The sequence below is a fragment of the Brachycentrus maculatus genome, unplaced genomic scaffold (assembly GCF_059751285.1).
Source record: "Brachycentrus maculatus isolate JH-2025_06_01 unplaced genomic scaffold, ASM5975128v1 h1tg000133l, whole genome shotgun sequence".
NCBI lineage: Eukaryota > Metazoa > Arthropoda > Insecta > Trichoptera > Brachycentridae > Brachycentrus > Brachycentrus maculatus.
Genome location: NW_028280886.1, coordinates 225,759 through 240,088, shown reverse-complemented (window position 1 = coordinate 240,088; position 14,330 = coordinate 225,759). Strand labels below are relative to the sequence as shown.

At 28.9% G+C, this 14,330-nt stretch overlaps 2 protein-coding genes across 3 annotated transcripts in view; one reads left to right on the top strand and one right to left on the bottom strand.

The window, feature by feature from the left end:
• Positions 1–14,330, top strand: part of LOC148309295 (neuroligin-4, Y-linked-like) — a 367,943-nt gene that overhangs the window by 127,959 nt on the left and 225,654 nt on the right. The window lies entirely within an intron of this gene.
• On the bottom strand, positions 967–13,396 carry LOC148309296 (UDP-glycosyltransferase UGT5-like). Of its 2 annotated transcripts, none has more exons than XM_088260358.1 (9): positions 13,211–13,396; positions 8,207–8,367; positions 7,666–7,744; positions 6,868–7,051; positions 5,920–6,108; positions 4,883–5,087; positions 4,167–4,386; positions 2,092–2,311; positions 967–1,525 (listed from the first exon to the last, which is right to left on the bottom strand). In XM_088260358.1, the coding sequence occupies exons 2-9, from the start codon at positions 8,357–8,359 to the stop codon at positions 1,243–1,245; spliced, it is 1,533 nt and encodes a 510-aa protein (XP_088116484.1). In that variant the 5' UTR covers positions 8,360–8,367; positions 13,211–13,396; the 3' UTR covers positions 967–1,242. The 2 variants fall into 2 exon arrangements, with proteins under 2 accessions (XP_088116484.1, XP_088116483.1); XM_088260357.1 differs by lacking the exon at positions 13,211–13,396 and adding an exon at positions 10,831–10,926.

Here is a 14,330-nt window from a genome sequence, read left to right as displayed (position 1 = left end):
TGCTATCTGGGAATTGCAGACTATACTTGTCTCCGCCGCGACATCTTAAGTCCGTGACAACGCGAAGGGGCTCTATTCCGTGCCACGTACCGCGCGGGGTAGCTGGGGAGCAGGTAGCAAGGGATGGAGAGGAGGTTTTAGGGAAAACAATGTTGGAGACAGCCTTCAGGTCCCCTTATCACCAAGAATAACAGGCACGATGATTATATTATTATTTGTCTCCCAATCCCCATTCCATGGCAGCCCTGTAGACAATTCAAGAAACGTTTAGTTAACAGTGTTCTCTATACCAATTTACATCAGTTTTTTTTAATTAATTTACTAAACGACAAAATTGCTTTGAAATACGAAACTAAGAAAATTGTCCGGCAAAAAATTACTTCTTGTACTTAAAGTAAATTTTCTCATTTGATTTATAATTATTTTTTAATTAGAGTCCCATAAACTGTTTTATATTTACCATTCTATGCATGATTGATAACCACACTACAAATTATTTAAAAAAAAACAAATTTATGCTATTTCGTGGGCTACATATATTGTTAAAATCAGTATGTTTCTATTAGTTCTTTAAGTATCAGTTTTGATATAACTCGTTAGTAGAGGAAATTCAAAATTTGTGTATCGAAATTTTGACAAATATTCAAAATATTTAGAGAAAATGTTTTTTTTAACATATACGAGTAAATAACAAATATGAGTAAAGGAGTATATGTAATGTATTGTGAATAATTATTTCAATATAAAAAAAATAAACTTTTGTTTAGTGCCATTTTCAAAAAGCGGTTTTCAACATGTTTTTATTATTACTTTTTCATTAAAATTATCATGTTTTTTTCACAAGTTAGTGCCAAATCAATATACGTACATACATATTTATATGTACATTATTTTGGTAATTTGAAACAATTTTTGTTTAAAACCGAAGGAGCTAATAAAGAAAAGGTTTTTGAATTGAAAAGATAATTGAAATATTAAAAGTGCTTATTTAAATTATACTAACAATAATTTATTATTTTAAAGTATGAAAAATTCATTTATATCATGATTTGAGATAATATAATAAGAAAAGTATAGGAAGTAGGATCAGGAAAGAAGTTTAGGGAGTAAGAGGAAGCATGTTTTTAATATTATTTTGTATTTGAATTAAAGCGACCTTTGAGAAGTACTTAATGGAAATATCAATATTTTTATTGTTATAATTAGTATGCATAGGTATAATATCAATAATATTAATACCTATCAATTACTTTTTACTTTAATTTTCTTCTCTAATTTCTTATCTGACTTCTTGAAACATTTTTTACACAACCAAAAAGAGGCTGCCAACAATAGTAAAATTGGTGTTAGAAGAACGGCAGCCACATCAAGTAGTAACTGCGAAATTAAGGGTAGCTGTGGGGGGGTGTAATGGGCAGCCCCTCCAGTGCGTATGACGTGCTCGGCGTAGAAATTGATCATTTCTCGGGGATCCATCGGACGGTCGTGGAACAGCTGTTGTATCCTTTTTGCATTAGCGGTGTACCTAAAATAACAATATTTTACGTAATTATAAGGATATTGTAAAAAATCCCAGAGATAAATATTGTTTAATGAAGTTATTTTTGAAGAAAAAAAAATACTTAAATACCATTATATCTACAAATCTCTTCAAGAAAACAACTCTTGTTGCCATATTGATTTTTATATTTAAAAAAAATATATTTTATAGTGTTTCAATATTTTTGTGCCGCAGTCGTTCTCAATTTATTTTTTACATTATTGTTCAGTTTTCAATTTAATTTCTAATAATCTTATTAGACATTTAGCATAACTTTTTTCAATGAATGAAATGATCATTTAAAATCATTTTGCTAGGAAATTTTGTCAAGTTGAGGAGAAATATTCACCACAATAATTTGTTTAACTGTTCTTTCTATATTCATTTGTTCCACATGTCCTTGCCTTCGCAACACAATTGTACCGATAGTACATACATACATACTTATACCGACCTCATATTCCTTCTTTATTTCATCATAGAGTATCATTTATTTTATGATTGTTTTTTCTAAAGCAAATTTTGTTGAAAAAGATAGACATGTATGGTACCTTGGTTGGTTGATCACTTCACCAAGCGCCCAAGCAAGAGATTCAGCAGTGAAATTGCTGAAAGCTATCTGAAGACCGCGCCCTTGGTGTTCCAATGTAGCCGCATTGTTGTACTGATCTCCGAAGATCGGGATGGCGATGAGAGGCACTCCGGCGCTAGCTGCTTCCGTCAGACTCAGGAGACCACCATGAGTGATGAAAACCTTGGTGTTGGGATGATCTACCAAAAAAGCAGATGCTTATTTTTAATATCTATAAACTAGTTTACAACATTTTGAGTGTGTCCAATACTAGTTCACAAATCTGGATTATCTCCAATTAAAGTCAGATTTTTCATATTATTTTTTGACATATCATCAAAGATGAAGAAGATTATGGATGTCTGTGCATTTACGGGGCTGACGGCCGTCATAGGCTGGTTTAAGTGATAACTTAACATACGTGTAACATTCACCAATTCTACCCATTATTGACAACTACACTACTCAAATTCTTGGAAGTTCTATATATATGAACTAATTTTGAAACATTGTTCTTGAATCACTGGACCTCACACACTAATAAAAGAGTTTCTGCTCAATAAAAAGATTCTTTTCATGTCACCAATAGATATATGTACTGAAGTTCTAGTGATTCAAGAACAATGTTTCAAAATTAGTTGATATATTTATCGAACTTCAAAGAATTTGAGTAGTGTGGTTGTCAATAATGGGTAAAATTAGTGAATATTACACGTGTGTAAAGCGATCACTTAAACCAGCCTATGACGGTCGTCAGCCCCATAAATGCCCATACTTTCATATTCTTCTCCATCTTTAATGAGATGTCAAAAAAAATATTAATTTTTCTTTTAAAAGTAAAACTGATAGTTTTACTTTTCACCTGTAGATAGTAAGTGGTATTATCTTCTTCTTCTTCTTTATGAGCCCTCTGACCTCTACTGCTGGATAAAGGTCTCTTCCCCTTCTTTCCATTTCCTCCGGTCGGTTGCTGCTTGCATCCAGTTTTTACCCCTTACAGTGACTATGTCATCAGACCATCTCTTTTGGGGTCTTCCGACACCCTTTTTGTTCTCCCAAGGTTTCCATTGTAAAATTTTTCGGCTCTATGAATTGATACCATGAAGTAGTATTATCTAAGTTTTTAAATAAATTTTTTTTCCACAAAGTTAATGCCAAGTCAATAAATAATAAATAGACTTTTTCCTATTCAGCTATATTTGGAAATGATCTCCTTAATAACACTCTTAAAATATTTGCATACTATATGCATGTAATGTGTTTCTAACGACATAGACTTTTCTTAATTCCGTATAAAAAACTAAATCAATGAGTAAATTTTCTTTTTTTGTTAATGTGACCACAACTCCTGAAAACACGGATCAATATTTTATGGGAAAACCGAAAACCAGACTAGATCGGAATGAATGAATAATATAAATAATTTACCAAAATTTTCCAATTAACAAAATATAGAAGTTTTGTGTAGGTGTAAGTGTAGTGTTTGCTTTTGTGGTGCAATGGTAAGCGTGTTTATTTACCATGCTGGAGGTCCCGAGTTTGAATAGGATGAAATTAAATATAAATGATTTTAAACCCCAATATATATTTAATATTACTCTGGACTGATCCCTGAAGCGCAGTACAAATCACCTTGCCTTCGTGTATGTCGGTTGTGTAAAGGCAAAGGGATATATCAAAACAAACTTGGGCAATTATATAAATCATTTGTTTTATGCATTTTTATATGTACATATCTTAATAAAACTAAATATAACTATATCCTTTTGCAAGATTATGAAATACACTATTTTAGACATTTTGTGGAACAAACTTAAAAAATGAAAAAATTGACAGATATACCCCTTTGCCATTACACTACCGATGTAAAGATATAAATATAACATGGTGTCAATACGATGCAGTGCCCTACGCACCATTGGGTGCGGATAAGGGTCAAAAGAAAAAAGAAGAAGTAAGTTTATAAATAGTGCTATGGATAATGTATTCAGACCCATGCGTTACTTACGATAGTGAGTAGGAAGTCATTAAAATAAGATGAAATATTTTTCTTACTCAAAATACTCGGTTGTGGAAGCCAGCTGCTGATGATAACATTTTTCGGCTTCTGAGGCAAGTCTTCTTCAAATTTCCACAAAACTGTCTGCTTTAAGCTGCCGAACAGCTTCAAGAATCCGTCCTTAAGCTCTTGTGACAGTTGCGAGCTCTTAAGGTTACTTCCCATGCTGAAGAATATCACGCCGTTCTTATTTGAATCCATGATTTTTTTAATATCCTAAAATTGTAAGAATTGGCATTATCAAGTATTTCACAAACTTGAAAGTGTTTAGGTCAAAAGTCGAAGTAATTGGCGTGTATGGATGGGAAGATGTATGAATGTGGAAGAGGCAAGTTTTGTGTGCAAAGATAGATTGATGTGGCGTTATATTCTCTCTGCCTACCCCTGCAAGGAAACGGCGTAGTGGCTAGTTGGTTACTTTTTCAAAATTAAGTAAAGAAGACAAAATAAATCTTAAGTGCGAGTACATATATAAAACTTCTAATTTCTTTTATGTACAGAATAATTTTAAAAAATCTTTATAAAATGTCATTTTCAATTTGACGAAAAAAGAGTGCCACATAATTTGCTTAAAGAGCCACATGTGGCTCGCAAGCCACACGTTGCCGCACCCTGACCTAGATGTATGAATAAATTTAAAGATGATCTAGATTTGATAAACTTCATCAGGTCAAAACTATGGTTTTAAAAATATATTTTTAATTTACAATACCTCGGGTAGTTTTTTAGCTTTCTGTATATGATAACCTCCAACTTCAACCGTGTTTGGTAGTAACGGCAATGCGTCACCAGTAGACGGATGACAGTTTAGGAATGTAAATGCCACTTTTTTTGGCAACTCGCTATAGGGTAGTTTTTTAGCTTCCTCGGGCATATATTGGTTGTATATTCTTTCCTGCATAGGATCCACCACCAATCTGGAAATAATATATTAAGATTTGAAAAAAAAATCATTTAAGCTTATCGATAAAATTATTGTGACATCTCAACAAAGACGAAGAAGAATATGAAAGTCTGGGTATTTACGCGGCTTACAACCGTAATAGGCTGGTTTCAGTGATCATTTGACACACGTGTAACATTCACCAATTCTACCCATGATTGACAACCACAGTAATGAAATTCTTGATAATTCTATATTTATGATCCAATTTCGAAACATTGTACAAGAATCACTAGAATCTTCTCAAGATACATATATTGGTGAGAAAAAGAAGCTTTTTTTATTGAACAGAATCTCTTTTATTTGTATGTGAGGTTTGAATCCTGGATTATAATCACATACATGAGAAACGCTAGAAAATATCCTTTTGATTTTATTATTTTATTGTAGTTTACAATTTGACCAGTTAATAATACCAAATACATGTTCACAAATCTGAATTATCTCCAATTATAGGTGTTAGTTTTTTGTTTGACATCTTAACAAAGATCAAGAAAAACATTCTCGTAAATGCCTAGACTTCCATATTCTTATAAATCTTTGTTGATATGTCAAAAAATAATATGAAATAATTTCTATAATTGGAGATAATCCAGATTTGTGAACAAGTATTTGGACAAACTCAAAATGTGGTTAATTTTAATTCATACAGTAAATCCAATCAATGCACCGCTTGAAGCAGGATTAAATGTTTTGAAAATCTGTATTTGGTAAAATAAGTATTTGGATACCTTAAAGATGTTATTAGATCATTTTAAACTGACTTTTGTTTTTAGAATTAATTTAAGCTAATTGATAATACATACGTGTAGTAAAAATAGTCGACAACTTTGACAGCGAAGTTAATAGTTCTCTGCCAAAGATTCATGTCTGAAGAATAAGTCAGAAGCAAGTGCGGAGCATGGTTTGAAGGATTTCCAGACGTTTTTGCAATCCAATTGGTCAAAGCTGTAGTAGAGCTTGCAATCACCGGACAGTTGAATCTAACGCCGAATCTAAAAATGAATTAAAATTGTTAGTCCTCGGGAAACTACTTGATTTAAAGATTCACACTGCAAAGGCGCACTCATCTCTTACATGCGACAAGCTATGTTTAACATAACATAAGTGATCTAGAAAATTTAAAAAAAATAAATTTACATACAAATAAAATTTATATTCACGTGGTTAAAAGTTTTTTTACCTTTTAAGTAAAAAGTAGTAAAAAAAGTAGTGTTCTCATATACAATTGTACTCAAGTGGCAAAAAACAAATGTGGAGGTCTTCACCGAAAAGCTACATTTCCAATATAGCATTTAAAAAAAAATGCAAATCTGTTCTGTTAACTGTATTCTATTGAAATCTTTATTAAAGTTGCTACAAAACGTGACCAATACTGTGTTAAGCCGATATGTAATCATTAAATCACACCAAAACGTAACAATTTTACCAGCTTGAATTTCTGATTACCTACTTAAAATCATTAATAATGGAAATGTGACGTTTTGCTGAGGACCTCCATAAGTAATCTCATCAACAATTTTTACTCAAGTGTTTAAAAAAAAAAACAAGTGTTCTTTTTTACAATTACTCAAGTGGTAAAAAACCTATGCTCTCATTTTTAATACTCAAGTGGTAAAATAATAATTGTTCTCATTTACAATTTCATCACGTCTTACCACAAAGTGAAAGCCGAAACAAAAAATAAAAGACATTCGAATATATAAAACAAACCCTTCTATAAATAAACAATATAAATATCACTATATGCTTACCCGATCAAGAAATCCATCATGAAATGCTCAAATATAACCAGATCAAATGTCTCATTCGGATTTTCCAATAATTTTTTGACTCCAGGATTATTGAACAAAATACTTGCAGAAACATCAGATAATTTAAGAATCTCTGATAACACCAGTAAATTACTTTTTTTGGCCAATTCAAAACCAGGAGCAACTAAAAATTGGTATAAAATAACATTTTTATATTTTAAATACATATTCGTTTCTTCTTCTTTTAACTCGTATCCGCTCTTAATAATGTATGGGGCATTACATCGCATTTCTGTAGTGTAACATTGATATATATTTACACATTTATCAGTCATTCGCTTCAGATGCCAGTCCTGAGTAATATTAAATAAATATTCATTTGAAAAATTACTTATATTTATTATGACCTCTCTAGAAATCGTACCCGGGACCTTTAGAACGGTACCTAAACGCATTGAACACTATACTGCAGGAGTGAATTAAAAAACGACATATTTTTGCTGACAATGTTTAAGCACGACATTGATATAACCGAATTTCGTAAATTTATTTTAAGCATTTATTATATCAGTGTGCATTTAAATTTAAATTTATTAGACGGTTAAAATCAATAAAATTTATTTATATTTTTTTTGAAAACTACATTTAAAATGGTAAACGTTTATGTAATGTCTAAAATAGGTTTCTCTAGACAATAATATAACTTTTTTAAATGCTTCAAAATTAGGTTGAATTGTTTTATGATAGACAAACCGTAATAAAACAATGAAATTCTTAGGTAAGTCACATTTATATTACCTGATCCTAGTGAGAATTCGGACATGGTGATTTCCCTATATTTTGGGTTTTCCGTTGAATAACAGCTAATCAACGTTATCTGAAAGTAAACATACAAAAATGTCATTTGAAAAATAGTCTTTTTTTATTTACTTTTCAAACAATTTTTTTTAACAGTTAATTTAAATATTGACATTATTTTTCTATGATCCTGTATTATAAGGTTGAATGTTTCTAGGCCAAAAAGGATGGAAAATCCTTGGATCTGTGTCTATCAGATATTGGGGTAAACATCCTGGTTTGGTACCCAAAGCCGGGAAATGGGGGAGAAGAGATATGGACAAAATAAATCGATGTTTGAGTACGGATGGAGCTTGATAAATGTGCATTCTATTTTAGCATACAAAGTAATTAATCTTATTTTCTTGAATGTTTTTCGCATATACTTTGTGGTACACTTAATAAACTTTATAAAATAAAACGACTTTGTTTTTAGCCACGTTTTTTTGAGAAGTGGTTAAAAACAAAGTTGTTTTATTTTAAAAAGTTTGATTTATCTTACCTCGTGACCATGTTCGTGCAGAATATCCGCTTGGGCTTTCAGTAGATTATAATGACTTCTAGCTGGTGGCAACACAATTATTAATATCTTGTAGGAATATGTTTGGGCTATGAATGCCAAAAAAAGCAGCCATGATATAAAACTAGGTTTCATGTTTATATCTAAAAAAAAAACATTAAAAACACTTTTAAAATGTTATGTTTAAATATCAATGTGGTTCATAGAAAGTTTATCTATTTGAATATAAGTTAAGTATGTAAATATATATAAATCCACTAACAGAGATTTTAATTTTAATTAATTTATTTATTTCAAAAATATGTAACACACATACAGTTTTAGTCTAGCGGATTCTAGATCTCAACACAATCACTACACCAAAGTAACTAAATAACTATCACACTGCTGCTCTACAAGGGTAGGCAGATATAATAGAATGCCTTACTAATCAGTATTTGCAAAACAACATTGGCCCCTTTCACATTCATGTATCTCCTCATAAATATCGGTGGATTAAATTGTAAATGAAAAATCTTATTTTTTACCACTTAAATTATATTAATTTTAACGACTAGTTTCGGAAACTACAGATGCTTCCATCTTCGGGTCTGAATATAAACTAAAGCATAAATAATAATCTGTACTGTAATAAGAGGAGGGGGGACTTAGTAAGGGAGAGAAGCGTGAGTCAGGGGGTTAAACTAGTCGTTAAAATAAATATAACTCAAGTAGTAAAAAACAAGTATTTTCATTTACAATTTTATCATAAATAACAACAAAGTGAATGCTGAAATAATAAATAAAATATCGGTCTATTATTCCGACTCCTGACCTGACCACTTTCAGGAATTTAAAATTATTTACTATGCCAATTTTTTTTTGTTCTTTTCTGCTTCAGCGGAAACTTTTATATTCTTCTTCATCTTTGATGAGATGTCAAAAATAATATGGAAATAACTCCTATAATTGGAGATAACCCAGATTTGTGAAAAAGTATTTGGACACACTCAAAATCATATATGAAAACGTATACAGAAGAATAAAACCTGAGTTAATAATTATAAAAAATGCATTTACATGTTTTCAATTCTCAAATTATCGTAATAAAATGTATTGTGTGATGTTGATATATTGTAGTTTATTTTTATGACACAATCAAAATTGATTTTGGCTTTATTCTCACACATATTGTATTTTTATTGTATTTGTTAATAATCACTGAAAAAAATATGTAAATATTATTTTTTGTCTACTCACGTATCAACAGTCTGTACTACAAAATAAAGATATCGCTCACTCCTTTCAAGAACGTCATAAATAAAAAATCGACAATTTTCAGTTGTGCATGTTTTCGGAATGCCCATAAAATGTACTATATCCCAGCAAAAGCGGCATATTTTTAACTTGATATTTACCCGCTACAGGGTAGAAAATGTTTTTGCATTTCGAAGATAAGGTGTTGTTTAATTATTTTTTCAAATATACTCGATATTTTTCAAATGGAGAAAAAACCTCCAGGTTTTACCTATAGAGATCTGTTGCACAGTAAAAAGTTCAATAAGTGGCTTAGTATTTATTTTTAATACATTTAATTATATTTTTAAACTTTTCAAAAACGTTTTTAAAAAAACGTTCTCCTTAAAAATCATTTTTTTATTTATGACGTTCTTGAAAGGAGTGAGCGATATATAAGACATTCTTGATAAATCGAAATTTCGCTACCGCAGAATTGATTTCGTAGAACTTTCTAAGTATGAGGTTATCATAAAATATTTCGAGATACACAATTAGAATATTAAATGAAAAAGTTACAAAATTATGCCAGTGAAACCAATTTAAAATGACAAATTAATCACATATTGAATTATAGATTATACTTAAAAACTATCAAGAATAAAAAATTAAATTAAAAAATATTTTATAAAGTCAACAATGCTTTTAAACTTTCTGGTATGGTATATAACATATGATGCTCTCCTTATCATTCATCGTTCACTTTGAAGACTTAAATAATCTGAATAAGTACGATTCAAATCACTGGTGCGTCCGAGTACAAACACTTGTACATACATATATAATGGGATAAGGACGCACTAAAGTACCTACTTTTTATTAGAGATAAAATGAACATACAAAACGTGCACACAAGCTATAATTAAATCAGTTTCATATTATTTTTGACATCTCATCAAAGATGGAGAAGAATATGAAAGTCTTCGGCCGACGACCGCCATAGGCTGGTTTAAGTGATCACTTTACACACGAGTAACATTCACCAATTCTACACATTATTGATAACCACACCACTCAAATTCTTGGAAGTTCTATATATATGAATCAATTTTTTAAATATTCTTATTCATCTTTGATGAGATGTCAAAAAATAATTTAAAAAATAACTCCTTTAATTGGAGATAATCCAGATTTGGAAACAAGCATTTGGACACACTCAAAATGTTGTAACTCAATTTCCTTTTTATATACTTATGCACAAAAGATAGATATTATTACGATCTATTGTTATATTTAAATAGTGCTTTGTTTATTATTTAAGAAAAGTAAGCCCTTGTTTAAACATATTTTTTTAAATACATTGTTTATGGATAATAATTTTATATATTTACTTTAAGCTCTTGATTGAATCGAATTGTATAAATATCGTAACGCTTGCACCAATAACGTAATACACGACACGCTGTCAATGTGTATCAGGAAATACTGCTTATCTGCTTCATATCTTTTAATAAATATATGTACGTAAACTTTTTTTCTTAATTTTACGAGACAGATAAAAAAATAATTAAATTAAATATTAAATTTATTATTGATGTTTGGTACGAGTTAGTTGATAAGTCAGATTAATTGTAAGATCTTTATCTTTTTAAGATTTAGATAATGAAAGAAAAACTAGACTTTTATTTTATTTGACCAGTTACCGACTTTCGTCGTTACTGACATCATCATACTGGTTGCAGTTCAAATAAAATAAATAAATAATAATGCTGTAATGTTCTTGTTTGATCATATAAAATACAATTATAATACCACTAACAATTGTCAAATAACCTTTTAATCAAAAATAAATAATTTGAGAGAATCAATGATTACTCGAAGATATAAGGCTTCCATTTAAAGCTCTCTGACTAGTCTTAAACAAATCTGAAATAATAAGATTGAAATAATAATATAAGTTAACTAAACGAAACAAAGTAATAAAAAAGGCTTGACCAAGTTGGATCAAATATAAATTTAATTTATTGTTCTTTTCTCACTCACCGATTTCTTGATCTGTCTTGAAATAATGATATAAAAAATTATAAACGATTCTTACGTGTAATTAATGTAATGAGCATTTGTTCAAAAAATAAACATTTAAAACTTTGTTATTTTTTCGTTCATAATCTGTTTTTTTATTAATATAAAAAAAAAACTATTTTTAAATGACGCTGACGAGCATGACGAGCGAATTGTATGATGGTAGTCAACACGCGATTTTGAGATAAGAAAAAAATCAGATAATGATTATTTCATACACACACAAATCGGTTTAGTGAGACCTTGAGTCAATACTCGGCGCTGACTAGTAATCATAGTAGGTACTTACGAGTACATAGGTACGTTATAAACAGTGTGTTTTTAATTTATATTTGATTATTTCTTGTAAATTTGATGTCTCAACAAATGGAATTATATATATATAAATATATATATATATATATATATATATATATATATATATATATATATATATATATATATATATATATATATATATATATATATATATATATATATATATATATATATATATATATATATATATATATATATATATATATATATATATATATATATATATATATATATATATATATATATATATATATATATATATATATATATATATATATATATATATATATATTTATATATATATATATATATATATATATATATATATATATATATATATATATATATATATATATATATATATATATATATATATATATATATATATATATATATATATATATATATATATATATATGCACTAAAGTACCAAATTTCTTGCTTAATTTTTCAATTATTTAAAGTAAATCAAACCTGACGTTTTCAAAATAATAATAATAACTGGAAAACATTATTTACAAATAAGTTTGATTGATTAGATTTGTACTGACATCTCTTTTTGGAACTGCGTTTTATATAATAAAATGAGAACTTTGCAGTTAGATCCACATATTATTTATTTCACATTATCAAATTGATGATATAACGTCACTAGTCTGATGAAGTTGGTTATGACAAAACCCAGTCACTAGTGAAATAAAAAAGTATATACAGAAAAAAATATATAATTGTTATTTTATTAAATAAGTACGATTTTAATTGGTTCAACATTTATCTTATTACATCTTAATTATAATATCAACCAGATTCGAATTAAACAACTTCATATATCGCTCACTCCTTTCAAAAATGTCATATATCGAAAATCGACAATTTTCAGTTGTGCATGTTTTCGAAATGCCCAGAAAATGTACTGAATCCCAGCAAAAAAGAGGCATATTTTTAACTTAATATTTACCCGCTACAGGGCAGAAAGTGTTGTTTTTGTATTTTGAAGAAAATATATTGTTCTATTATTTTTTTAATGTAGTAAATATTTTATTAAATGGAGAAAAAAACATTCAAGTTTTAACTAAAATGATCTGTTGCACAGTAAAAACTTAAATAACTGGCTTGATATTTATTTACAATACATTTGATTATATTTTTAAACTTTAAAAACGATCTTCTGAAAAATAAAGTTATTTGATATATATAAAGGAGTGAATGATATACTGAATAGTCTTAATACTTAGTTGAATGGTTCTAAGTCAACGGTATTTAAATTAAATTAAAATAAAGTGATTTTAACTATTTGTGTGTAAAAAAATGGATAATTACAAAGTTATAGCTTCAAATATTGGTTATGAAATATGATTTACAATAACTCACTGAGAAGATGAATTATATATTGATATATTTTCTTAATGATTTGTTTTTCTTTTTATACAAAACACTATATAATATTGCGTCAGAACATTTGTAACTTTTGCACGTTATAATCACTACTTCATGTACTTGTCTAGCACTCACGACTGGTTTTCACACGTCCTTACGATGGCTCATCGGCAAAATACTAAATAACTAAACAAACAAAAATGACCACTTTTTATAAATAAAATAAAAAATTCAAGCTGTAAGAATAGAAAGAGAAAAAAGATGAGAAACAAAAACTATTGGCTAGTTACGTTAATTTGTTCGTATACGAGTGTAATACTTATTTGCTTAACAAATGTTTGGTTACCATACCCTTGCTTGATATATGTAACTTAATTTAGTGTAGGTACCTACATGTTTATAATAAATTACAGATATGCAATTTTAAAACTATAAATACATCATCATCAATTGCACTGTTTTGTGAGAAAGGAGATATCTTTATCATTAAACTTATGAAGAAAGTTTGGTTCTGGTATTTCTTGGCGAAACTGCATTTTAAATAATAGAATAACAAATAAATAGTTTTTTTTCCATATTTACTTTATTTGAACAGTGACCGGGTTTCGTCGTTACCGACATCGTAGGTAACGACAAAACTCGATCACCGGTCAATTTTTTTTGTTGTTTTTCTAATTATGAAGAAAAGGTGATCAACCCTACGCTTCAGACACTTATGCAAAAATTACTTATATTTATTTTACCCCAGTAGAAATCGAACCGGGACCTGCAGTATGGTGGCCAAATACGCTGACCACTTACTACAACACAGATTCTTTAAATATATAAAACAAAATTTTCAAAAAAATTCTTGATAGTAGATATGCCAGAAGTCTGAAAAAAATTTGGCAAGTATGTTAGAGGAGATGCATGAATGTTGAAGAGGTATCGAATGCTTACAATAAAATAGTTGTGTGGCGTTATATCCTCTTTATCTATCCTTGCAGTTTACTATATGGTTATTTATTTGGATTTTACTTTATTTTTTCTATCGATAAAACTTTTTTTTTTGCTTTTGTTTTAGGTAAGGAATCAGTTCTATCATTTGAATACCGCTATCAAACACCTTCAACAA